The sequence below is a fragment of the Canis lupus genome, chromosome 2 (genome assembly GCF_011100685.1).
Source record: "Canis lupus familiaris isolate Mischka breed German Shepherd chromosome 2, alternate assembly UU_Cfam_GSD_1.0, whole genome shotgun sequence".
Classification (NCBI taxonomy): Eukaryota; Metazoa; Chordata; class Mammalia; order Carnivora; family Canidae; genus Canis; species Canis lupus.
In genome coordinates, this window is record NC_049223.1 from 73590354 (window position 1) to 73613761 (window position 23408).

Below are 23408 nucleotides of genomic sequence, written 5' to 3' on the forward strand. Positions count from 1 at the left end.
CAGCCAATTGACTCCTGATTCAACACAGTCCCTCTCCCATCCCTGGAAGTCAGGGTGGTGGAACTGAAAATAACTACCCTCTCACCTTGTGGTTGGTTCTCCTGGCAACCAGCCTGTATCCTCAGGTGGGGTCCAAGTCACCCAATTACCATAACAAAAGACACATTTATTGCTCTCAGCGCTTAGGAAATTCCCAGGGTTTTAGGAGGTCTGCCAGAAATGGGATGAAGACCAAATATATATTACTTATTATAAATCACAGCGTATCACTGTGCCAGGTGTCTTATCTATAGGACCTTCAATCCCTGCAACAGTGTGTGTGGGCAAGGTGTTGACCACTTTGAGGAGGATACAACTGAGTCCCAGAGAAGCAATCTGCCCAAGGTTGTGGGGCTATTAAGTGATACCAAACTGCCTTTCCAACAGAGATGTGGCTACAGCCATGGTAAGCAACAGTCAGGGGCCCAGAGGTTCCAGAACCAAGGTGAGAGAAACTTAGCAAGAATTATATTTTGTAGAGTGTTAAGTCCTCTGGGTTGGGAGTGAGGGCCCAGGTTCAAATCTTCCCACTTTGCAACCTCATGTGAGCTACATACGGTCTCTGACCTTCATCTACACAATGGAACTGTGCATGTGCCCTGGATGCTTCACAGGGTTCTTCTAGAAATCAGGTAAGAGGATGTATGAGTGAATGTGCTACATAAACTGTGAAGAGCTATGCAAAGGTCACCTGGTGTCTGTCATCACGCCTGCCATTCTCATGGGCGATTTGTAGGAATGGCCTACCCAGCGGGGGAGTCTCCTCCCATAGGTTCCCTCTGCAGCAAAGAAACGCCTGGCCCAGGAAGGGGCTTGGGGTCTCAGGCACCATTCCACAAACATTTGTAGGAAATTTGAAGAATCCTAAGACCTAGTCCACAGGCACCCAGTGTGTGAGATGGAGGACAGAAAAGGGGGAGGCCTTGGTCCAGTGTGGCTGAGCCCTGGGGACCCAACCCAGCCTTCAGGGACTGCGCCCTGGGCAAGTTCCTTCTAAGTCTCAATTCCCGCACCTGCTAGTAGGTGAAGATCCCACCATATGGGGGTGTTTGGGACCAATGAGACAGAGCCCATGGGGTATGGCCTCTGCCCTGCAGAGGTGCTAGCGACAGAGAGGGATCAGCAGGGGCTGGAGGACAGAGTTGGGCTTGTCTGCTCAGGGATTCGGAGCTTTGTGGGGCTCCCTGGGCTTTGTGAAGGATTTCTAAATCCCAGGTGCTCCTGTCCATGCCCCATTGTCCAGTCTCTTTCCTAGAGAGTCAGAATGATGATCCTTCTGGTGATATTGGGAAACTGAAGTGACCCATGAAGGATGCTTTTTAGGCTCCTCTTCCTGTCTCTATCCCTGCTAGCACCTGCACCCTGCTTTACACACCTTATGGTATACATGATGTAGCCCTCCTTGTAAGGATCAAGGACTCAATGATTCCTTTGGAGTCTTCTAGCATAAGAGATACCATCTAAGGAATGACTGCGCAAGAATGACCAGGTGAGGCTACCCTGTGTGTATTCTAGATACTGACACTAGACATCTCAATGCCATGGCTCCCTGGCTCCAAGGAATAAGTGACTTATGCAGGGCCCCTGGACCCTCGTCCTTGTTCTAACCAGCTCCCAGATGCCTGAGAGAACATGTACATCAGACCACAATCCTCAATAGAACACTCAGCTCCCGAGCAAAGAAGAGGCTTATTTTCCTTTTCCTTTCCGAGTCTCCCAGATGCTCTGTATGTACCTGCACTCTATGTCTTCAACAAACTCTGCTCTCACTTCCTCTTGGCTCACGTTTGATTTCTATCCTGCATGAAGCCAAGGGCCACCCTGGGGGCCCTCCCTTCCTTTGGGTCCTCAGACCCAGCCAGACTAGATCACTAGATAGCCGAGGCCTCAAACAAGTTCTCAGAATCACAGATAGCCTCAGAGGAGGGAGAAATGGGGGTCAAGCATCAGGGCTGAAGGGCGCCAGCTCCTCCCTTAGTTGCTGGCCCCCAGATAGACCTCCTGTGAGCCCACAGCTGCACGACTCCCTCCCCCACCCCCACAACTTGTGTCCACCTCCCATGGCCAGGAGTGGCAGGGAGGCTGGCTAAGTACTCAAACCAACAGGGTGCCTTTTTCTGCTCCATGTCCTAGGGTTTTCAAATGAAATTCAGGCATTATGTGGCTCAAAGCCAAGGGCTCCCAACTACAATTATTTGGGGACAAATTGCCACAAGTGGTAATCTCTGTTGAAGAGAGGAGGCTGCTGGAGAGGCCCGAAGCGGCTGGGGAGGGAGAGCATACTCCTGTTGTTCTGAACCCCTGCAGCTGCAGCCTTAAACTGCAGGGGAGCAGAAATGACCTCCTCAGACAACAAGCGCTGGGAGTTAGCAGGGGTTTTTCTCTGGGTGGGCAGAGCAGGGAGAGGTACAGGGAAGGGAAAGGGCCAAAGCCAAGGTGTCTAGCCCTAGAGCAGCGGTTGTGCTGAGCAGCGTGGCCCTCTGGATAATGGGGAACACAACTGAGGGAGGACCCATGTCCTGGGGACCTGGTCAACTTCACACCCAAATACTTGGGCTGTGTTGCACGTTCATGGGGGTGGACTATGCGATGAAGAGCCTCTCATTTCTGCAGAGTTCTGTGGTCTTCAAAATTTTCTTGCAGCATGGAGAATATGGGCTTTGGAGCTGGTCAGCTCAGCATCAAACCTCATCCCTCCCATCCCATTTCCCAAGAGCTCTGTGAGCCCATCCCCATGGTGGGGAAGGAAGCAAGGCCCAGGAGTGGGAGAGGCCTAGCTCAAGGTCCGAGGCAGGGGTGGTGTGGGTAAGACGCAGGTTTTCTGACTCCATGCCCAGGGCTCTGCCCTCCTCACACTTTTCAGCCCTCCTGCTGGAAGCCAACACAGCTTGCCTGGGGCCGGAGTCCCTTGCACTTCGCACACGTGACCAGCAGTGGCTGCCCCTTCTCCCTGTTGCCCCTTGAGACCAGTGCTCCTACCTGGAGCAGTGAAGGCTGGTGGCTGGGCCAGGCAGGCAGCAGTGGGGTGGCTGTGGAGCAGGACAAGGCCAAGGGCCCCCAGGGGTGGAAATCACGAAACAATGGTCTTGGCTTTATCAATTCTGAAAAGCAACATCTGCAAAAACCAGTCCAGCAGCTCTACAAGCCCGTGCTCAGCCCACAGCTTGCTGGGTGGCTGTGCAAGTCTCTTCTGTAGGAAGAGACTAGTGGTCGTCCTTAGAGAATTTACTACCAACTGTGGGAGCCAGTGGGGCTCACCTGGGCAGCAGAATGGAAGCAGCAGACTGAAGATGAGGAAGAGCCTGCAGGTGGCACCGTGGAGGCTGGGTGGACATGGGTAGCCCTGGAGCAAATCCCCTTGAATCCCTGTTCCTCACTGGTGAAATGAGGGAGTGGGGTTGCCGCCTCACACCTGAAGGGTTCAGGGTCCTCACAGGGCCAACTTACCTCTTCTCCAGTCAGGTAGAAGGCTGAGAGGAGTCCTCCGATGTACCGGATGTTCACCTCAAACAAGGATGCTTCTCCACTCTGCAGGGTGGCAGGAAAGAGGAGGGTGAGGGTAGGGTGAGAGGACACTTGTGAGAAGCCTGCAAGGCTCCCAGGGACAGCTAGGCCCTTGAGACAGGTCACTCCAGCCACAGCCCCCTACCCCGATGATCTGGCCACACTGGTGCTGGGTGCTGAGCTCCAGGGCCTTGCCTAGCAGGCCCGGATATGCTGGGTGCTGGTTTTCAGAGCAGAAGTTGAGAGGGATCAGCACCTGCTTGGCAGGCCACTACAGCACGTTGACAGCATTACAAATAAACGCTGGGTTTGGCTTCCTTCCCTAGCCCTTGCCCGAGGCCATGGGAGCAAAGTTATGCCTGGCTGCTCTCCAAGGAGCTCAAGAACTTGGTGGGGAGCCGCTGGCTGAAGCTTAGCCTGAGGGGAGGCAAACTCTCTAAGCCGGCCACCTCCCCTTCCTGAGGGAACTTCCTGGCTTAGCAGTAGGGGGGGGGGGCCCTTCCTTGGGGTGACATGACAGGGCAAAGGGAAGGTTCTCTGAGGAGGTTCTGGGGCAAACAGGACAAAGCTGAGGCTGAGATGGAGGGATGCCAGGCAGACATTTGCAGGTAACCAGCAATCCTCAGCCTCAGCTCTGCAGCCCTTAGGACAAGTCCACACTTGCCTTAATCAGGGTTTTCTTTCTTAGGTCTGGACTGCAAATCAGTGGTGTTGAGCCATCACTCCAAGGACCAGATCTAGGTTAAAATCCCACCTTGGCCTCTTACTTGGCTTTGGGACTTCAGGCAAGATCTCTAGCTTTTGTCTGCCCGAGGCTCTTCATCCTGAACAGGGCGGCTGTGAGGCGCTGAGGGGTACAGGTGAGATGCTGGCCCAGCACCCAGCCCCGCCCTCCCTGGCACCCTGTGCGGCTTCCTAAAGGTGTCTGCGATTACTTCTCCTGCGCCCAGCGATCCCCACATCACAGTCTTTTATTCCTGACCACAACGACCGTCCCTTCAAGTGGCAGAGCCTTTCCACTGACAGAGCACCGCAAAGCTGTTCATTCTTGTAGCCTACAGTGCTTGGCGAGGTCATCATTCCATTTTCCAGATGAGAAAGCCAAGGGCCAAAGAGGGGATGTGATCCCATCTTGCTTTCTTCCAAGGACCCTCCCTAACCTGCCACAGCCTGCTCCTGCTCGAATGTCCCCAGGCTCCCCTGGACCTGCCAGCTCCTGGAACCACAGTAGCTGCCAGATGCTCATTCTCTATCTACATCTGCACAGAGGCAAGGTGGGCCTGTGAAGACACCCCTTCCTTCTCCCACCTTGGTCTTTCTCTCATTCAATATGGCAGGAAACGGAAGGATTCTAAGCTTCCTCACACAGACTACCAGGCCTAACATGCCTCAAAACAATGGTGTTGATGAGGAGGAGGATACCACCTTACATCCGTATCAGACCTGATAGTGTTATAATGCTTGTTATAACCCTCCACGGTAGTTAATCCTCACAACTAGCCTGTGAATTAGGCATTGTCCTTGTCACTGTCGTCCCGATGCTCCCCATCCTCCTACCTATCTCTAGAGGGCAGCCGAGGGTGGGGTGGGGGCTCCAGGTTAGAGCAGCTCTGAGCAGATAAGCCACTCCTCCCCTCTACATTTACTTCCTCTGCTGTACCTGTTCTGTGTGACAGATTCAGCCCTCGAAGGGACCTCCTAGGCGCCTGGCACCGCAGGGAGGGGGAGGAGGGATCGCTGGCTGTCTTTCCTCCCAGGGGAGAACAGGCTGATAAATACTCATGGGCTGGCCCGGGGTTGGAGTGATCCCCTACCTTGAGGCTGGCCTCGGCAGAGGGGACTACGCAGAGTGCACAGAGCCCCAGTTCCAGGACTGCTCTGCTGTGCAGCGTGGGGCCAGAGTCTCAGAAGTGATAGGGTGGAGCTGCCCACTCACCTTCCAGGCCCCTTTTGGCTCTAACAACCCAAGGGTCTCTGACTCACCACATTCAGGTGGAAGTTCTCTTCAACCCAGGCCTTGGCCTCCTGGAACTCCTCCTGCAGCTCCATGAGGTAGAGGGTGTCAAGGGAGTCAATGATGGTTGCCCCACTGAGGCCTCCTGTAGGCACAGAGATTGAAGGCATGACCCAGGCTCGTTCCTGTCCTTTCCATCCCCAGCCACACAAGCCACCATTCCCTAGGCCCCCTGTAAAGGCCTGGGCAAGCTGGCAGGCCAAGGATGACCCAGGGACAATCCAGGGAGACCCGAGGGCCACCAGTCTTCAAAGGGGAGTCCAGGGGCAAGCATCCCTCTTTCCACCCGCCCTGGGCTGCTTCCTCCTCAGGGCAGCAGACAGTGGGCAGCTGGCTGGGACACCGAGTTCACAGGCCAAACCACTTCCCAGGCCTTAGTCCACTCACATCTGCCAGCAAGTCAACCATCCTTGCCAGCCAGGCACCCACCACTTTTCTGTGACACTGGGGAGAGAGTGAACTGGCATTTGGTTTACAAAATCTTAATAAATATGCCAGTCCTCTGACTTTTCAATTCCATTATTTTATTCTAAGACCAAAAAAAAAAAAAAAAAAAAAAAGATGTTCACAAATATTTATCCAGGAAGGGATTTATTGTAGTACTGTGTATAATGGAGAAAAGTTGGGGGAAAATCTCTAAATCCAACAGTAGGGGGTTAATTATATAAAATGTGGCTCAAACATAAAATAGGACACTATGCAGTCATCCATGCAGGTGAGGTAGACCTGTGCTTATTGGGATCTGTTAAGTGAGAAAATGTAGGTTGCAAAAAAAGAGGAAAAAGCACAATATAATTTCTTTATCGTATGCCAAATGTCGATGAGCTTGCACAGAACTAAGTCTGGCAGGATGTGATTCAATGGTTATCTCCAAGTGCTGGGATTATAGGTGCTTTTTGATTTCTTCAGCTTATGGATTATTTTTATAACCAGAAATGTATTTCTATTTGAAAAAAAAAAAAAGAAAAAGAAAAAAAAGTTTGGGCAAAGAAACCAAATAAAGGCACAAAGCTAAGATTTTGTGGCCGCTCTGGGATGGTGAGTACAGAAAGCATGAGTTAAGAGACCCGGCCCCTCCACAGGGCCTTAGACTCTTGCCCTGGGAATAAGGGCTGAGATAATGATGCAAAATATCACAGCTTTCCACAACGTGGGCTGGGCAGGAGAGTGATGAGGAAGGCCTCTCCATGTGGCACAACCAGGGCCTGAGTGCAAAATACGGTGAAGGCGGAAAGGAGGGAGAAAGAGATGTGCCTGGGAGCTATCAGGAGAGCTTCCTGGAAGAGGTAGCCACCTTACATCAACTCCTTAAAACTATAGGTAGCAGCAATTTCCTTTAGACACCAGCATGTAGCTTAAGAGGACTGATTGTTTCTTCAGTGTCCTCCTTGCAGAGGCTCAAAAAGCAGTGAGAACCACAGCCTCCACCTTCCCCCAGCAGAGCTCTGGAGCTTGCTAATAGTGCTGAGCCCCTCTAGGGTCTGAAGCATAAGCTTGGGCTTTGTAGGTACCCCTTTCATTCAGAGTTAGCATCTAATCTCCTTAATTAGTGCTTTCCTTACTGCTGCTTGTGTTGACTTTGCAGGCAAAGACTCCCAAAACTCAAACTTGCCTCTCTATGCTAGGCAAGGTCTGATAAAGGGCATGGCCTGGAAAAATGATAGGAGTGAAATCAGGAGAAATGGGAGAAGGATAAGGCTGGAGGTTTTATTTTTCAAGTTTTTATTTATTTATTTGAAAAAGAGAGAAAGAGAATGCATGTACAAATGGAGGGGAGAAGCAGAGGCTGAACAGGGAGCCTGATGCAGGGCTGGATCCCAGGACCCTGAGATCATGACCTGAGCTGATGGCAGATGCTTCACTGACAGAGCCACCTAGGTGCCCCATAAGGCTGGAGGTTTTAGAATCCACTTCCAGAAGCAGGGACATCCCAATCCAGAGTCAGGCATCCCAGGATGGTTTCAGTATTGAGGCTGAAGTGAATTTCCAGAATGTCAACCTCTCCTTCACTGAAGGATTTGGTAGGAAAACACTCAAAGCCAAACACAGTTGATCTTTCCTGGTTTATGCTGGCTGCTTCCCCTGTGCGGGCCAAAGGCTGAATGGGAAGGCTTTCCTGTGAGGTAAACAGGTAGTGAGGCACAGAAACACTGATGTGTCATAGATGCATAGATGCTGAGATGCACCTGGCCACCGTGTGCCCACCTGGTGTCTGTCTTCTTGGCTCTGACGCCTATAAACAAGGCCTCACACTTGATGTTTTAAGGGCCTGGAGGGATTTTTTTTTTAAGATTTTATTTATTTATTCATGAGAGACACAGAGAGAACTAGAGACATAGGCAGAGGGAGAAGCAGGCTCCCTGCAGGGACAGGGAACCTGATGCAGGACTTGATCCCAGGACCCTGGGATCACGACCTGAGCCAAAGGCAGACACTCAACCACTGAGCCACCCAGGTGTCCCCGAGGGGATTTTTAAGATCCCATTGCCTTGCCCCTAAATTTCATAGAGGACCCCCAGAGAGGGGTTGGGACGTGCCCAGGATTAGACCAAAGGAGAAGAACCCAAGTTCTCTCAATGCCCTGTCAAAACAGTCGGATCTGATTGCTAACCCTGCCCCACCTGCAAGGGGCAGGAGGCTGCTGTGACCAGTGAAGGCTTGAAGAGAAGCCCAAGGCCAAGGGAGACATGGCCCAGAGTATCTGATTTCCGAATCCCGCCCTCGGCTGCCTGGTGTTTTCACCCCACGCACCCTTCTTCCCTGGGCTGAGCCTGAGCCCGGAGGCCCCAGGGCCTAGGCTGGCCCAGGAGGGCAGCCAGGGCTCCTGGCGACCAGCTCTCCTCCCCAGATGCCTCCGAGGCACCGCTGAGAAGCCGCGCACTGAGGGATTTCTTGGCAGGGTTCCACCCTGCTCTCGGGTTCCTCCATCGCTCCTCGCTCCTCGGTTGGTCCCTCACCCCGGCCCCCGCAACCACGCAGCTGGGCAGCCGGCCAGCAAGGCACTTATTGGAAAGCCTTTCATTTCAGGCCAGAGGTTGCCCAGGGGCCAGGCTGACCGAGAGAGAAGGCCCGATCCTGAACTGAACTCTATCTGCACCTGCAGCCAGCCTGGGGCGGGGGACACGTGGACACACGGATGGACACACACACACACACACACACACACACCCTTCTTCAGTGAACAGGCATAGGATCTGTACTCACAGACCCAAAGGGGGACAAAAAGTCAAGCAACCAGCTTGGCCCTGAGGCAGCTTCCAGGTTGGCTTCACTCTCCCACCTCCAGCTTTGAACCCTCACTGTGCACAAGGACCGCCCCCGCCCTTCCTGCGGGGCAGGAGGCAGTGAGGTGTGTTACAGAACACAACCCTGGGTTCAAACCCCAGCTTGAGCCAGCAACGTATTTGCTCTAAGCGTCAAAGTTCTCATCTGTAAAGTGAGGTAAGACCACTGGGTTAGGTCCTGGGGAGCCACTGCAGGTCCCTGAGCTGGGATAAACGCATCACAGACGTGCCCGGCCTTTCTGACAAAGACCCCTGTATGTGCCTGGCACAGAGCAAGTGCCTGCTAAATCAGTTCATTGTTCTTAGTTCTGGGGTCCCGTAACCTACTTTGAATCACTGGCCTAGGTCAGGGAGATGTGGGTTTAAGTTCTGGTTCCGTCACGTATTAGTTGTGTGCCAAGGCAAGTCACTGTATCTTTCAGAGTCTCATGCTCCTCATCTTCAAAATGGGGATGACAGCAGGACCTACTTCATAGGCTGCAGGGAGGGCTACATGGGGCAGTGGATAGGAAGAAGCTGGTGCTGATGCTGGGTACATGTTAGCTTACCCCAACACACAGAAGCGTGGCCCTCCTTGCCCCCAACTGGCCCTGGGCAGCCCCTCCGCAAGCCTTCTGGGGTCACCAAGGCCCTAGGGAGCTCTTGCATCAATGGCCCCTCCCACACTGGCAGTGTGGCATGAGACCTTTGGCCCAACTTAACGGAAGTGTCACTGGGTCCCACCTGTGTCTGCTGCTGAGCCATCAACGCCCCTGATCCGGGTGTGCATCTCACCTCTCAAAGGGTCTTCCTGCCTCTGGGACGCCTGCCCTTCCCCTCAAATTTACCCTGCACACTCTTGCCTAACCTGTCTTCCTAAAACCAGATCCAACTGTGTCCCTCCTCAGCTCAGGAAGCTGCAATGGTTTCCAAGTACCCATGCAACAAGGGAAGGGGTGAAGCTTCTGGGTCTGACGCCAAAAGACCTGGCTAATCTCATCTCCCATCAGGCTATGCTTCCTGGACACGTGCTGCATGCTCCTGCATTCATACCTTTGTGTCTGTGCTCTCCTCTGTCAAAAAAACTGTTATGTGCATCTGGGCATACTCAAAGCCCACAGGTTCTCAAAGGTCTGCCTCTCACCAGCAGCCTTCCCTGATTGCACCCAGCCAACCTCCTCCTGCGGAGGGAGCTCCCAATCATGCACCTATCACTCCTGCTCTGCCTGCATGGTGGGCTTTTGCTCACCTTCTAACAAACTGTGAGCTCCTTGAGGTCAAAGGTTCCCACTGCCTCCCTGTACCTCATCTCCAGACAGCCCTGAAGGCCAGAGCCCCCAGCCCAAGTGGGCCACTCACATTCCCTGTGGCCTCTTTAGATGCCCCAATTTCTGTGACTCTTCTGTGGACTGCTAGGAACTGCGTCCCCCTCCCTCCTCCTCCCGGGGCAATCTAAAACCCGCTTGGTGCCACCTTGCTCAGGAAGCAACTCTCATCACCACCACTGTGGTCTACATGAGGTTCTTTCTGCCCTCCCTTGACCCTCCTCTCCTGAGAAAACTTCACCAGCTCCTCTAGGGCCCACGCCGTAGGCCCCTATTCTGTGCACCCCCATCTCCAGGACAAGTGCTGCCCCACTTCCCTCACCACTGTGTAGACTGTCAGTCTACACATCTCCGTCCCTCTGTAAGAGCAGGGCTCTGGTCTGCATCAGACTAGCCACCAGGCTGTTCTGTCTCTGACGGCCACCCTCACTCTCCCGGGCATCGCGTGCACTCTGAGCCGACACTGGTCTTCAGGATGCCACTCTTCCTCTTGTCTTTCCTTCTACCCCTGCCACTAGGCCTTCCCAGGCTCCTCTGCGGCTTCCTCCTGTTCTCCAGATCTCTCTGGAAAGGCTCTGTGGTTGGGTCTCTCCTCTTCTCTGTCCTCTCCATTCCCTCAGTGACTCACTACCGGGGCTCCCAGATGCCAACTCCCAGCCTCCCCTCTCACGTAGCCCCTGCTTGTATTGCCACTGGGAGGTCACAGGTGGTTCACATTTAACCTGCTTGCCCAAATCTGTTCAACCACAGAAGTTAATGCCAAGCCCTCCTAACAAGAGTGGTGTCCTTGCCTCTGCATTTCACCTCCCCATGTCCCATCCTACAGCGAATCCTGGTCTAGACTCCACCCACTTCTCACCTCTGTGCTCCCACCTTGGTCCAGCCACCTTCTTCTCTTGGATTTATTCCAAGAGCCTCCTAACTGGCTCCTGGGCTTCTACCCTTGCACTCCCCACCCACACCTCCACCTGTCTGTCCTCAATGTGGCAGCCAGAAGGATCCTGTGAAAATGCCAGTCCTTCACATGCCACCCCTCTGCTCAAAGCCCTCCCATGGCTCCCATGGGACTCAGAGACCCTGTGATCTGGCCCTGGCTTCCACTCAGCTTTGTCTCCACCCCCCCACCCCCACTCCTATCGTGTACTGCTCCTAGAGCCCTCCAAGTCTGCTCTGTGTTAGGCCTCAGCAGTTTCCATCACTCCCTCCATTGCTTCTCCCTCACCTCTTTATCCTCCTCAGGACCTTTATCTCAAGACATTATATGTGGACCTATTTCCTTGTTACTGTTTTCTCCTAAAGGAGCATAGGCTTCTGGAGGGGAGAGTCCTGTTTTGTTCACTGCTGTCCTTTCCTGCCTTGAACACTTTCCAGCATTTGTGAATAAAAGGTCCTTTACCCTGGGTGGGGAGGGTTTGGAGCGAGTTGTGGCTCATTCACAGTTCCCAGGGCCTAGCTACGGTCTGGCACCCAGAAGTGTTAAAGGTAAATGTGTTGGGTTCAACAGACTGAGCCCACCAAGCAGGTGTCTGTGGTGACCACACTCAAGGCAGGTTAGCTGTCTGTTCCAGGGGCTCATGCCAGTAGACAGAGGAGAGCCTGTCACCAGGCTGAGGCCAGATCAGCCACGGTGGCTGACTGCATGTGCACCACGGTCCTGTGTGAAGCTATTTGTCATGCGTGGGTCAGTTTCTACTAAAGACTGGACCCCAGCTCCTGTCACCTCCTCCCCTGGGGCTGCCTGGGTTTGTAACCCCTCTCTTGACTCTGCCGTATGATGAGGTTTTTATGTAAGGTTACATTAGCAAAGAGAAATGGGTCAGGCTGGCCAACATAAGCTCCAGGAAGAACATTTAGAAGGAAAAAAAAATCACCCAAAACATAGCCTATTACCACAGTATCCCCAGAGCCATACTCAGGCGGTTGCATTTAATTTGATGACATAATCCACAGAGACTTTTCTTAATCTGTAAAGAAACAACGCAAGTGTTTCTTTCTCAGCTTCCAAAGAAACCAGGGTGGCTGCTCTTACTTCCCAGACTCTGCTGACACAGTGTATCCCACCCCAGGAGAGGGACTCCTCCCACGGCTCCTCTCCTTCAATCTGGTTGGACCTTTGTCCAACAGAATAAACCAGAAGGGATGATGCGCTAGTTTCTAGGCCCAGACCTTAAGACACCGCCAGTTTCCAGTTCCTGTCCCTTGGAACGCTGGCACCTGGAGCCAGCCACCAAACTGTGAGGAAGCGCCAGGCAGCCAGAGAGAAAATACACGGAGAGGCCACGTGTAAGGTTTCTGACCGCCAGCCCCTCTGAGCCCCCAGCCAACAGCCAGCGTCAGCCCCACACAGGTGAATTAAAAAGCTTTCAGGTGGTTCCAGCCATCAAGTTACTCTTCGAGCCTTTACAGCTGAGGGCGCAGACATGGTGGTAAAGTGATAAGCTGCCCTCATTGTGCCCTGTTTGAGTTCCTGACCCCCTGAATCTGTGAGCATAGTAAGGTAATTGTTTTAAGCCACCAAGTTTTGGAGTAATTTGTTACGCAGGAGTAGCAACTGGAATGTTCCTGTCATGGGGGTTTCTAGGATGATTGCAGTGATGCCCCCACTACCCCAAAGCACATTGTTTAAAACCGCACCATCTTGTATGGTGAGATCTTCTGGGCGCATGAAATCCTTTTAGGGATAGGACCTCTGCATTTCTTTCAGGTCTGGGACAGGTTTTTTTTTTTTTCTTCCCTCCAGTAATATTTTTCTTGAATCTTCCCATGATGGCTATTTCCTGATCACATGAAGTTGTGTTCAGAGGATGTGTGTTTCCAGGCAAAGGTTTCTTAGAGCCTCTTAAGAGACTAAGGATATTTTTTAGGAACTATTCCTGGCACTCAACAGAATGCTCTTACTAGAGGTGCTTCAATAAAAGATGATCAGATCTGACCGTGCTATTGCCCCAGTCACATTCAGATCACTGGGCACGGGGTGCTGGGTGCCTGTGGGCCAGGCCTTGGCAGCCTCTCCAGCTGCTCTGCTGCTCCCCATGCATGTGATGCTCTATCCAGAGGAGGTCACTAGTAGCTCCCCAGGGTGACTGCTGACACGGGTCCCTATGCATGGTATACCTTCCCTTTCCAAACTGGTTTGGTGAACACCTACGCTTTTGTCCTGGCCTTGGCTTGAGCCTCCTGTCTTCGCTTTAAGAATTCCTGAACCCCAGGATGCCTGGATGGCTCAGTGATTGAGCATCTGCCTTTAGTTGAGGGCGTGATCCCAGAGTCCCAGGATCAAGCCCTACATTGGGCTTCCCATGGGGAGCCTGCTTCTCCCTCTGCCTATGTCTCTGCCTCTCTCTCTCTCTGTCTCTCATGAATAAAATCTTTTTTTTAAAAAAAAGAATTTCTGAAAAAATAAATAAAATAAAATAAAATAAAATAAAATAAAATAAAATAAAATAAAAGAATTTCTGAACCACCAAGCAGACCTGACTGTTCCTCCTATGACAGCCTGCCCCGTTCCACTGCAGGTGCCTTGGTCGCAATACTGCTCCCACCACATAGCAAGTGCCTCTGCATCCCAGGGGTGGTGGCCGGACCTGACTTCTCCCAGAGGCCTTGGCATCCATCTGCAGCCCAGGCACAGAGAAGGTGTGAATGAATGAATGGCTGGTGGAAATGCTGAAAGCACTTTCCTGGAGATCCCAAACACCTGACAAGGCCTTCGGCCTTGGAAAAAACACACTCTACACCACAGTGGCCAGCTATCCAAGGAAAACACTGTTGCAGGGACAAAATGGGTGGTGGCAAATGTCACAGCCCTGGTGGAACTAATGGCTTCCTCCAGCCTTTGCAAACAGATGCCACGCTTTGCTGCCAGAGCTAACTGGAGAATGTTTGCTGTGGCCGACCGCTGAATGAGGCTCAATGTGACCAATGACCAGACACAGTCACTGAAATGCTCTCCTGGACAGGACTCCCCATTGGAAAACAGGGCATGTTTTAAAAATGTTAAGGTTGTATTTGTTTTTAAGTCAGAGCTGAGAGTGCTGTCTGACTGAGAAATGTGTATTTTAAAACTTCCTCAGACAGTGCTGGGGATCAAATTTGGAATTGCTTTTTAACTCAGAATGTCTCTGAGAGAAGAAAAGGCAATGGAGGAATTGGAGTCCAGGGTCCTACGATGATACTTCCAAAGTCACACAGTGGCTGAGCTGCTCAGGGCAGAGCTGTAACCAGGCACCACCTTCCAGACCATGCGACGTAGGCTTGGTTCTAATCCTAGCTTAGTCCCTTCCCAGCTGTGTGATCTTGGGAAACTGACTTGACCTCAGAAAAATGGAATGATAAGGTTTTCTTTTTAGAAAGGTGTGGCCAATTCAGACAAATGTATACAAGGGAATTTGATAGACCCAGCACACCATCCCTTAGGTGCTCAATGCAGAGGAGGCCATACCGGGCTGGCAAAGCTAAGACCCCTTGCAGACCCTTGGCCTCTTTGGCCCTGAGGAAAGAATAGCATGGCTTTCGTGCCAGGCAGGCAGGAGGCATGAGCCCTCAGGAAGGCAGGATGGAGCAGGGCAGGCTGTGGCATTCTCAACACACTTCTTACCTCACTGAGCAGGGAAAGAAAAGCCAGAGTCTTCTGGTGCTCACCCCTGGAGATATTAAAGTCCAGCTGCAGCCCTGCGCAGCTCCTGAGTCCCTCCATAAATTGGCTTCTACCTGGCTTTTACCTGTAAGAGGATTACGCAGTACCCTCCTCCCTCTACCTCCATGGGAGAAGCAAACATCCCCAGACCATCAACCTTGGTCATGTCCAAGTAATTTGCTTTGGTTTCATGATGGGTGGGGAATTAAACTGTGCCGTGATTTTAGGCTTGCCTGTGAAACTTGCCAATGGATTAGCGGACATGACTTGAATGGGGGTTTGAAATAAGCCTGCATGGTTGGGCTTGCCCTCCTGTGCGCCCACCTTTCACTGTGAGAAGAACAAATCTCAAACAGCCGCTAGTCCAAGAACAGTGAGAGACAGGGAGAGCGGACTGGATCCAGCTGAGCACAGCCTAGAGAAAATGAACTCCAGCCTATCTGCAACCGCATGAATAAGAAATAAATGCTTGGGCAGCCTGGGTGGCTCAGTGGTTTAGTGCCGCCTTCAGCCCAGGGCCTGATCCTGGACACCCGGGATTGAGTCCCGTGTCGGGCTCCCTGCATGGAGCCTGCTTCTCCCTCTGCCTGTGTCTCCTGCCTCTCTCTCTCTCTCTCTCTCTCATGAATAATTAAATAAAATCTTTTTAAAAAAATGCTCATTGTTATCTGCCACCATTGTCCACAGCATTATTTTGGAAGAGGCCAGTGATCCAGTGCCCTTCCAGCCCGATTTCTTACTAGTCTTTTTATGTTCTCCACATTCCAGCTAGACTACTGATTCTCTGTGGTCCCTTCTTTCTAGGTTTCCAGCCCATTACTCAAGCTGTTATCTCTGCTTGGAACGCCTCCTCTTACCCCAGATGTCTCTACACATTTCTGAATCCAATGTCTACTTTAAGTTCTAGAGAGAATGCTGTTGCCCCCATGAAGGCATCCCTGATTTCCCCCCATCTGGACCTGGGGTTGTGCTCCTCTGAACTCTTTTATTAAAAGAATTTCTTTCCACTTTCATTATGGTAATCTGTGTCATCTGTGTCCTTTTCTCAAGTCCAACCCTGGGTGGTGAGTATCTTTGGGGCTGAATTTAAGCCTGGTTAATCTAAGCTGGACCAGGCCCCACAGAGCCATGGCACCTCCAAATTTGCTGAAGAAATGGATGCCATCTTCCTATGGCCTCATTCCCAGGTTAGGAAGCCTTCCTGATAGTCAGTGGCCCTCATCAGAAGCTGCTCCTGTGTGGTGTGAGGCACTGGGGGGCAGAGACCAATCCCATGACACCCTGAGGTCTTGGCCAAGGGCTGGCCCTCCACTAAGGTTTGCTTGTGCAATGTGGAGTTCTCCTAGATGCCAACCACAACCCTTTCCTCATCAGAGGTAAACAGAAATAACTGCAGCTAGCACTGGCCAAGCGCTCGCTTCATGTCAGGCATCGTGCTATACGTTTCATAAACATCTTTTTTTAAACCTCGTGACAACTCTGTTACTGTCCCTCCTTTACAGATGAAGATCAAGGCTTCAAGGAATTAAGGTGCTCGCTCAGGATTTATTTATTCACCCCAAACCACATTTCTGAATGCTCAGGATGTGCCTGGTAGGGAAGCACAGTGGGGAGCACACAGTCCTGATCCCCATGCTCAGAGAGCTGCAGGTCTGGTGGGGGAGGATTGCACCAACCAGGTGTCACACAGACAACATCCAGTTACAAAGTAATGTCTGTGATAAAGGAAGAGAGGACAGGATCTGAGGCCAGAACAGGGGTGGCATTTGAGCTGAGGCCTGAAGGAAGCACAGGACAAAAGAGGGGGTGGGGCATGAGAAGTAGAATGCACAGCAAAGAGAACAGCGGCAGGTGGGGGAAGTCTTGACATGTTTGTGGAGCAGAGGAGAGGTCACATGCAGTGAGGAAGAAGGGCAGTAGTGGGAGCGAGGGGGTGGGGCCAGGCTACACAGACCCGGGGACTCAGGAAGAGGCCTGGATGGCTTAGGGACCTGATCCTCTGGCTGCTGTGTGCAGAGTGGCTGGGAGGGCGACCCAGCGGGGATCCCTCTTGGTTAGCGAGCACCCACTAGTCACTTGTGGGTGGGTAGCAGAATGGCAGGGAGCACCTGGGCTCATGCTCTGAGACCGTCGGAGGGCCGCTGGCGATGCCCCCAAGCTGGGGGGCAGCTGTTCACCAGTCCAGGAACAAGAAGAATTAACCCTGAGTGCAGGGCAATGTCAGCCAGTGGCCTCATGTCAGCCCCATCAGGGGAGCCCCCAGCTGTCCTCCCAGGCCCAGAGGCACAGGGTCACAATGCCATCTTGGATATATATCGTGGCCACACAGAGCTATGCATTGATTGTGGCAAACACATCCTGGGGACCAGAGCCAAGAGACGCAGATGCGTAGCTCCGATAACAAGATGAAGGATGATTTTTAGAAAAGGGAAACGAAAGGAAATCAAAGAGGCCCTATTCACCCCAAGAAATAGACACGTGGTAGAGGCAGTGCTGGGAGAGCCTGGTACGTACGGAGCTAAGCTCCAGGGCAGCATCCTCCACTTGCTGGGATGGCTGAGCTGGCAGGGAATGGGCTAGAAGAAGGGTTGAGCCTGGAGCTACACTTACTGGCTGCCTCAGTTTCCTCATCTGTACAACAGCAGCAACAATAACTCTACTGTGCAGAACCATCCCAAGGGTGAGTGATCACACAGTGCGTGTAAAATGCTGGACTCACAGCTGCCCACATGGGCCCCAGCAGAGACAAAGTAACAGCTATCAGCCCGTGTAGAGGCGGACACCCTGCTGCTGAGCACCCGCAGGCAGCACCTCTTTAAAGCCTCCAACCACCCTACAAGGAAGGCACAGTTCATGTCCCCCTTCCACAGATGGGGAAACCAACGTTTCGAGTTGTCATGAGAATTTCCAGAGGATGATGAAGGGTGGAATCAGGGTTCAACTCAGGCCGTCTGCTTTGGAGACTCTGCACTGCATTGCTGTGCCACCCAGGCTAGACTCAGAGGGTCTGAGAGGATCCCAGGGAGGTGCCCATTAGTGTTAAGACTCCCAGTCCCCCTCCTCGCCTGTGGGCTGGAGCGATGCCCCAGAGGTGCTAGGCATTGCCCATGTGTGAAGAGCTGGGTGCCTCTCCCTGCGGGAGGCCTGCCCTGACACAGATCAGCCTGGCACCCTTTTCTCCATGAAGCCTTCTCAGGTCCCTCTAGGGGTGACGCTTTCTCCCTGCCCCATTATGGGTCTCACCACTAATCAGCTACCCCAGGCTGACTCACAGGAGGATCTGTGTTTGTCTGTCTCTCTGACAGGCCGAAGCCCCAGAAGGCAGAGATCCTGACCATATTCACCATAGGAGTCATCAAAGAGTCCAGTATAATGCTGGGCACTCAGGATGTTCTGTGTAAATATGGACTGAGTTAACCTGGAGAACTGAGAAGGAGCCAGAGTGAGCATGACCAGAGGCCTGACCAGGTGACCCTCTCCCCCTCGAGCCTTTGATGGGCCCACCTGATTCACTCCCAGCATCCAGGGAAGAGGAGGGGACCGACTCGCCCCACTCTATTGACCAGGCACCTTCCCTTTCTTCGTTCCATAGGCTCCTTCTAGAATCTAACAGAAGCCACACCACCCCCTTTCCTTAACTGAAAAGATACTGTACACATTTTACACAAAAAGTAATGCAGGCTTCCCCCTGCCAGACTTATCTAATGTTAACCACCTAATGAGGTGAGGGGCACAGATTTTTATTTCCTACAAAGGATGGGTGAGGAAATTATTTTGGAGTTAGGCAGGTATAGAGTCAAATCTTACCTGGCTATTCCTAGCTGTGTGACCTCTGGTTAGCTACTTCACCCACATGAGCCTCAACATCCTCATCTGTGAAATGGGGATAATGTCAGATAACACACATCACTAGAGAGATGGGCATTAGTGGGTATACAGGCAGAGGTTTTTTTTCTTTAAATATAAATGGGCTGTAGGGGGTGCCTGTGAGTCACCCTTCATTTGATGGAATTTGGTGTTTTTAGAGGCAGTAGTGATAACGGAAAAAGCACAGGTTTCCGGTCAAAATGTTTGAGGCTTGGCTCCTATATTACCAGCTGTGTGGCCATAACCAAGTCACTTAACCTCTCTGGGCCGTGAGTCTACATCTGTCAAAAGGGACTGATAATACCCCGGTCTGAAGGTGTGGGCAACTTGGATAAGGCATAGAGCCTGGCAGAAAGGGGGAGCAGGAGGGGGAAGGTCTGTGCACGGCTGAGTAGGGAGAGGCCCCTCACCTCTGCCCACACCCACCTACTCTGCATGCCTGGTGTGACAGCCCTGCGTAAAAACTGCCTCTGTTTTGGATCTTGGGGCCAAAGCAATTCACAAATGCAGCAAATACGCCAAGCCCAGAAGACAGCTCTCCCTGCTTCAGAGAAAACACATAGTTCAATTTCCTAAAGATCGAACCCCAGGAGCCTTTCAAGGCTTTCCTCGAAGAGAGCAGTTCTCGGAACTCGGGAGGTGCCACCCTTGTGCGACTGAACAATTAAAGCCTGGAGTATTTGTCATTTTCAGCAAAGGTTTGTGAGAATGACCGAGAAAATGGAAAAAATCTGATTTCAGCGGCATGGTTTTCAGAAATATATGGTAATCCATTTTTGTCAAACCGCAGAAGGCACAGCTCAAATCATTAAAAAGCCATCGTAGTTAATCATGCAAAGAGAAGGCTGGTCTATGTCTCTCAGATCATTTTCAAATGGTTTCAGGTTAACTTTCAAAAACTGACAGGCAAGCAGGGAGGGGATTATGACAGACAATAACTTGAGGAATTTCTGGTTCTGCTTCTCAGTGGAGGGCGAGGGATTTATTTGAGAGAAAATCGCCACCCAGACTTTGGCATGGTGGTGGTGGGGATGGTGGTGAGGGAGATTCCAGAATGGATGGGCCATGACTAGGGCCAGCAGGATGTCTGCAGCCGCTTTCTCAGAAAGACAGCAGATTCATGGCCAACTATTAAGTAAATGAACAATGATGGTATATTGTGACAGGTGCTAATAAAAGGCAGGAGTTTAGCCAGTGGTTGTGTCAGCTGTGAGCACATGTACCTGGCTTTGGAATCTGCCTGCCACTTACTGGCTGCGTGACCTCACACAAGTTCCTGTCTCTCTCGGAGACTCCTCGTCCATACAATGGGATGCCCGTCTCAGGGGCTTGGCAGGCTGTGAACGAGTTAATTCCTATAAAGCCTTTTATACAGTGCCTGGCACACAGTAAACCGTTAGTGAAAGCTGGCTAAGCAGCTAGCTCACTCTGCTGAATGGGGCCTCCTAGACAACCTTTGATTTGGATCAGGAAGGATGAGTAGAAATCTGCAGGGTGAAAAACTGGAGGAAAGACACTCAGGCAGAGGGCAGAGGATGTGAAAAGGCCCCATAGTAAGAGGCTGGTCGGGGGGAGCACAGCATGGTGGTGGGGGGGTGTGGAGAGGAAAACGCTGTAAGCTAACGTGGAGCCTTCCTGTGGGGGCCTGTGAATGCCAGACCAAAGGGCCTGGACTCTTTTGAGAGGGCTGTGGGGAGCCACAGAGGTGTGTCAGCAGGGCAGGCCCTTGGCAACTGTGTGGATTAGAAGCTAACTGAAGGGCCATGGGGAGGCAGTGGAAAAGGCTGGGACAGTGCAGTCCAGGCTCCTTGCAGGGTCAGGGACATCCTGTGTCTTCTTCCAGTCTTGATCCATGTTGGGCACTTGCTGACCTCTATGTGACCACTCTCCCATCAAACTCTGATCCAGTGTTCCCAACCTCTGTTCCAGGAAAACACTGTGTCCTAGACCCAGCAAAGATCACACTCCCCTTCACTGGTGCAGAGCCACCATGGGGAAACTGCTGCTTAGTAGGAAATTGTATGTCCCACCCTTCTGCATTTAGGTGGGGCTGTATGACCAAGTTCTGGCCAATGGAATGTGGGCAAAAATTACATACACCACTCTGAGGCTGCCTCATCCAGCTGTGGGATGCTCCGTGGCCAAGGTAACCTTGGGAGTAACAACCTGAAGGTGACAGAGCCTCCATCACCTTGGGACCCTATGTGATCCTGAGGAACAGAGCCCCTTCCTCCTTCCATCAATTTGACTTTACATGAGCAAGAAATAAATGCCTCTTGTCTCAATCCATTGAGCTCTCTGTGTTTATTTATTACAGCAGCTAGCATTACCTTAAATAAATATACGCACTAAATGGAATGATCTTGGACACGTTATTTTGCTTCTCTGAGCCTCAGTTTCTTCCATGTAGATTATTACGAAGGTCCAATAGGACAAAAAAATGTGAGTGCTGCTTTGCAAGCAGGGAAGTACTACAGAGGTGCCCCTCATTGCTGGTGTTATTGGCTTCTGTCTCTCCAAGAGCCTGAAGGAGAGGGGACTTTGCACAGACCCTGCTGAAGCAGAAGAAATGTAGCCAGGGGTTTGGGGAAGCTCTAGGGAAGGGGTCAAGGTCCACTAGGTTTTAGTTCTGTCCTGCACCAGAGATGATCCCCAAATAGCCGAGCGCCCCAGGGGAGAGGGCTGGAGCCTGGCTTCCATCTCCTGGCAGCCCCCCTGGGAAGAAGTCAGCCCAGCCTTCTGATGACTTGTTCCAGCCTCTCACAACTCATTAGCAGGAAATTGCATGCCCTGCCAAGAAGATGCACGCCTGATTTTTCAGACATGTCAGGTAGACACTGTTATCAAAACCCTGTCATGTCTCCACACAGCCCCCAGTCTCCTGCTCTGGTGTCTTCCTGCCAGGCTCTGTGCTCAGGACACATGCTTGCTGCCTTTGAAGATCTGAGAACCTTGTGTGGCTGAAAGTTCTGCCAGCCAGTCTGGCTGGGACCCAAGGCTCCGGATAGAAGCCCGCATCGGTTGCTAAGGCTCCCTGTCTATCCCGCTCCTCCTAAGCAGTCCCGTACTCCCAGACCAGACTGATGCTGAGACCCACAGACGACAGGAGAAAGGCCTGAGTAATATGTGATATGATGAGCTGGATCTGGCCATCCCCAATTTTAGCAGGACCTTGGTTATTGCATGTCCTTTAGCTGAGGGGGCCTCCGCTTGCACAGCCTGGGGCAGGGGCCCTGCTGCCTGTTTCTAGGGTAGGTGGGTGCAGACCAGACCATCTCCACCTCCTGTGTTCTCACCAAGGCCCATTTGCTGGCTCTGGCTGGGGGCTTCGAGGAGCTCTCAAATCATCTAACAGAGTAAAACCCCTCTATGCCCTGGATTAGGCTCCACGGAGAGACAGAAAAGAGATGACAGGGACAAAAGCATTCATTTTCAAACTCTTCACACACAGCAATGCACCTGCTTGATCCTTCCACCCCACGGGGTGCCATCACCCTGATTTCCCTGAGGAGGAAACAGGCCCATGGAGATTAACAACTGGCATGCAAGGCTACTCAGTCCACTGGGCAGCAATGTGAGCTGGGTCTTGCAGCCCCCGCCATAGCCACAGCCACCTGTTCGTTATGTCCTGCATGCTGAGTGCTAAACAGAACATTTTATTCAGCTCCACGGCTGAGGAGGTTATGTTCTCTCCACTGCCAGATGACAAGGCTGAGGCTTAGCGAGGTTGAGCAACTTGTCCAAGGTCACACAGCACATCAGCTGGAACCACAGTGTCAGCACTCTTACCCTACACTAGTTGTTTCCCCAGGAAGAAGGGTTCCACCTGGGGAAGGCAGGGAAAGAGGCTGTGAGGTCCTATCAAGTGACAGAGCAGGATAGAGAATTGTACCCATTCTGTTACACACACAAGTGCGTACAGAGCAGACAGGGTGGTAGATAGCAGGTGGGTGCCCCACAGTGAGGTGCAGCCTGGGAACTTCTGTTAGCTCGCGGTCTTCCTCAGCTGGATTTTCTTCTCTAAGGACAGCTGAGGGTTAAGGTAAAGAGGAACCAGGTGGGTGCAGGTGTGGTGACTCAGCCTCTTCTTGGCCCTGGTAGCAGAGGGTCCTCCCTCCCTTTCTCCAGGTAACCTCTCCACCTTACCACATTCCAGACATGCTTTGATCTCGGGCAGAGAGCCAAGGAAACCAGTGACCACTGATCTGAACACTTAGAGCTTTTGAAAAAGTGAAGACTTATTAGGAGGGGCCCTGAAGCAACAGTTACAGCCCAAGCAGCATTAGGAAGGCTCCCATGTCTGCAGTCTTCCCATTGTAGGTGCTTAGGCCAAGCAGTTGGCCTCTAACTGGGGAAAAATTAGAGAGGAAGACAAACTATGAAAGACTCCTAACTCTGGGAAACAAGGGTTGCAAAAGGGGAGGAGGGTGAGAGGAGGGTAACTGGATGACAGGCATTAAGGAGGGCACGTGATGTGATGAGCACTGGGTGTTATACTATATATTGGCAAACTGAATTTAAATTTAAAAAAAAGAAAAAAAGAAATAAAACTAGGTGTTTTTCTGAAAATAAATAAATAGCCCTTGGTGGACCTGGTCCTGCCTACCTGGGTTGCTCATTACCCACGTTTCCATTTCATGCTGCAGTCATACAATTCAATGTGCCATACCACCAAGCCTTTGCCCAGGCTGGACCGTCTGCCTGAGAATTCCTTCCCTTCCCCTGCCCTCCTATCTTAAGTTCTAGGTAATGCACATCTG

At 51.9% G+C, this 23408-nt stretch overlaps 1 protein-coding gene across 6 annotated transcripts in view; it reads right to left on the reverse strand.

Annotated features, from left to right (window-relative positions):
• Positions 1 to 23408, reverse strand: part of MAN1C1 (mannosidase alpha class 1C member 1) — a 148647-nt gene that overhangs the window by 39273 nt on the left and 85966 nt on the right. For all 6 annotated transcript variants that reach the window (XM_038531541.1, XM_038531545.1, XM_038531544.1 and 3 more), the window contains exons 3-4: positions 5527 to 5642; positions 3487 to 3567 (exon numbers count right to left, since the gene is read on the reverse strand). In XM_038531541.1, the coding sequence (XP_038387469.1) occupies positions 3487 to 3567; positions 5527 to 5642 (197 nt within the window). The remainder of the gene's footprint in view (positions 1 to 3486; positions 3568 to 5526; positions 5643 to 23408) is intronic.